General features: G+C 63.1%; 1 protein-coding gene across 1 annotated transcript; it reads right to left on the reverse strand.

The window, feature by feature from the left end:
* Positions 1–80: 80 nt before the first annotated feature.
* Positions 81–439, reverse strand: EMIHUDRAFT_124109 (hypothetical protein; the record flags this gene model as incomplete). Its single annotated transcript, XM_005769601.1, has 1 exon — positions 81–439. A coding segment is annotated over one exon (359 nt), but the record flags the coding sequence as incomplete, so codon positions are not given.
* Between the last annotated feature and the right edge of the window lie 1,344 nt (positions 440–1,783).

Genomic DNA, 1,783 nt, shown 5'->3' on the forward strand with positions numbered 1-1,783 from the left:
AGCCGCCCTGCTCCTGCAGGCGCGTGAGCTCCGTTTCCGCCGCCTGCTGCCGCTCCTTCCGCTTCGCCAGCTCGCCCGACTTGAGCGTCGGCGGCTTGCCGTCGAAGACGAAGACGGGCTTGATCCCCGCCTCCATCATGCGGATCGTGCGGTAGAGCATGCCGGTGAGGTGCGAGGTGACCTCGCCCGCCTCGTTCGTGAGCTGGCCCTCGCCGCCCTGCTGGCGCACCGCGATCAGAAACTGGTAGATCTGCATGCTCGCGTCGATCGCGATCTTCCGCCTGAACGAGCGCGGGAACGAGGCGGCGCTCGGGGCTCGGGGCGCGGGCGGGCGGCCGGCGAAAACGGGCCCGCACCCGGCGAAGTACTCCATCTTGTGCTCCCGGACGCAGCGCGGCGCGTTGTCGTTGAGCAGCTTGGAGAGGCCGTGGATGCCCATGTGTGTGTGTGAGGATAACCAAGTCCAAGAGGCAGAAGCGGTGGCTGTTGGCGCGCTTGGCGCGAGCGGGACAAGAAATCGGAGAAATCGCGCCGACAACCGCTATCAGCCACCGCGGTTGCGGGGCTGATAGCAGGCCGGCTGCGGCTCCTGATGTACCTCCGCTTTTGGGTGGCGGTCGCGCGCTGCCGACGGCGCTCGCCGGCGCTACGGCGCTCGCGGCGCGCTCGTGGCGTTCAGGGCGGCTCGCACACGCACACGCACACGCACACACACACACACACACACACACACACACACACACACACACACACACACACACACACACACACACACACACACACACACACACACACACACACACACACACACATGCACAGACACACAGCCCCTTCCCCTCCCCCCTCAAGGGCGAGGACACGCACAGGCCGCACCTCTAGTGAGGCCCGCATAGTATGTGGGAGACTCGTGCCGCCGCCCCTGCCACCCCTGTGTCAGTGTGCCTGTGGTAGGAGAGACTGCCAGCGACAAGCTGGAGGCAGGTCGCTAGACTGAGATGAGACCGCCAGTGGATGTGGGAGTCCACCGCGCACCGCGCTGCGAGCCTGTCGTGTCCCTTGTCAGGAGCAGGAGAGCCCCACCTGTCCCCCTGATCGTTCTTCCAAAATCCTGCTCGTGCAGGTGGGGACCCTGTCCTCGTCCCATCCCTCGTTTGGCGTGTCTGTTTTCTTTCTTTCTTTCTTTGAATGATTTAAAAAAGGCTTGCTCATCGCAAACCCTGTCAGCAGAGTCCTCCTACGGGAATGTACGTAAGAGCCACATACACTGAGAGAGAGAGAGAGAGAGAGACTCGATCGCCGTGCAAAGCTCGCTTCCGACCGAGCTCTCACGCCGCGCGTAGCCGTAGGGCCCTTAGGGGCCTAGAGAACACAACCCCCTCTCCCTTTTCTCCCAGTAAGCTAAAAGTACGTACAACATACCTAAAACACTGAAAAAGAGGAAACAGGTTAGTGGCACGGCACCCGCGGCGCTCCTGTGCTCGTTGGTGTGCTCGCGACGTGCCCGCGCTGCGCGTCGGGAGAGAGAGAGAGATTTCACTCTCTTGCGCGTCGGTCGCGACCTACGCGCCGGCGCTCGGCGCACCCAAGTCCAATCTGGAGTTGATCGTTGCTTCCCTTTCGTTCGCGAGGCGGTGCGGACTGCCGGAGGCCTCGGTCTCCCCTCTGCCCGTGCGACTTTCGCTAACTCCCTCGAGCGTAGATCGTCTCTCTTCGGCGCGCTCGAGCACGTTTGGCACCAAGAGGCTTTGATTCTTACGACCCTCACCCGCCAAGGGGCCAAGGG

This window comes from Emiliania huxleyi, assembly GCF_000372725.1.
Source record: "Emiliania huxleyi CCMP1516 unplaced genomic scaffold EMIHUscaffold_4146, whole genome shotgun sequence".
Lineage (NCBI taxonomy): Eukaryota > Haptophyta > Isochrysidales > Noelaerhabdaceae > Emiliania > Emiliania huxleyi.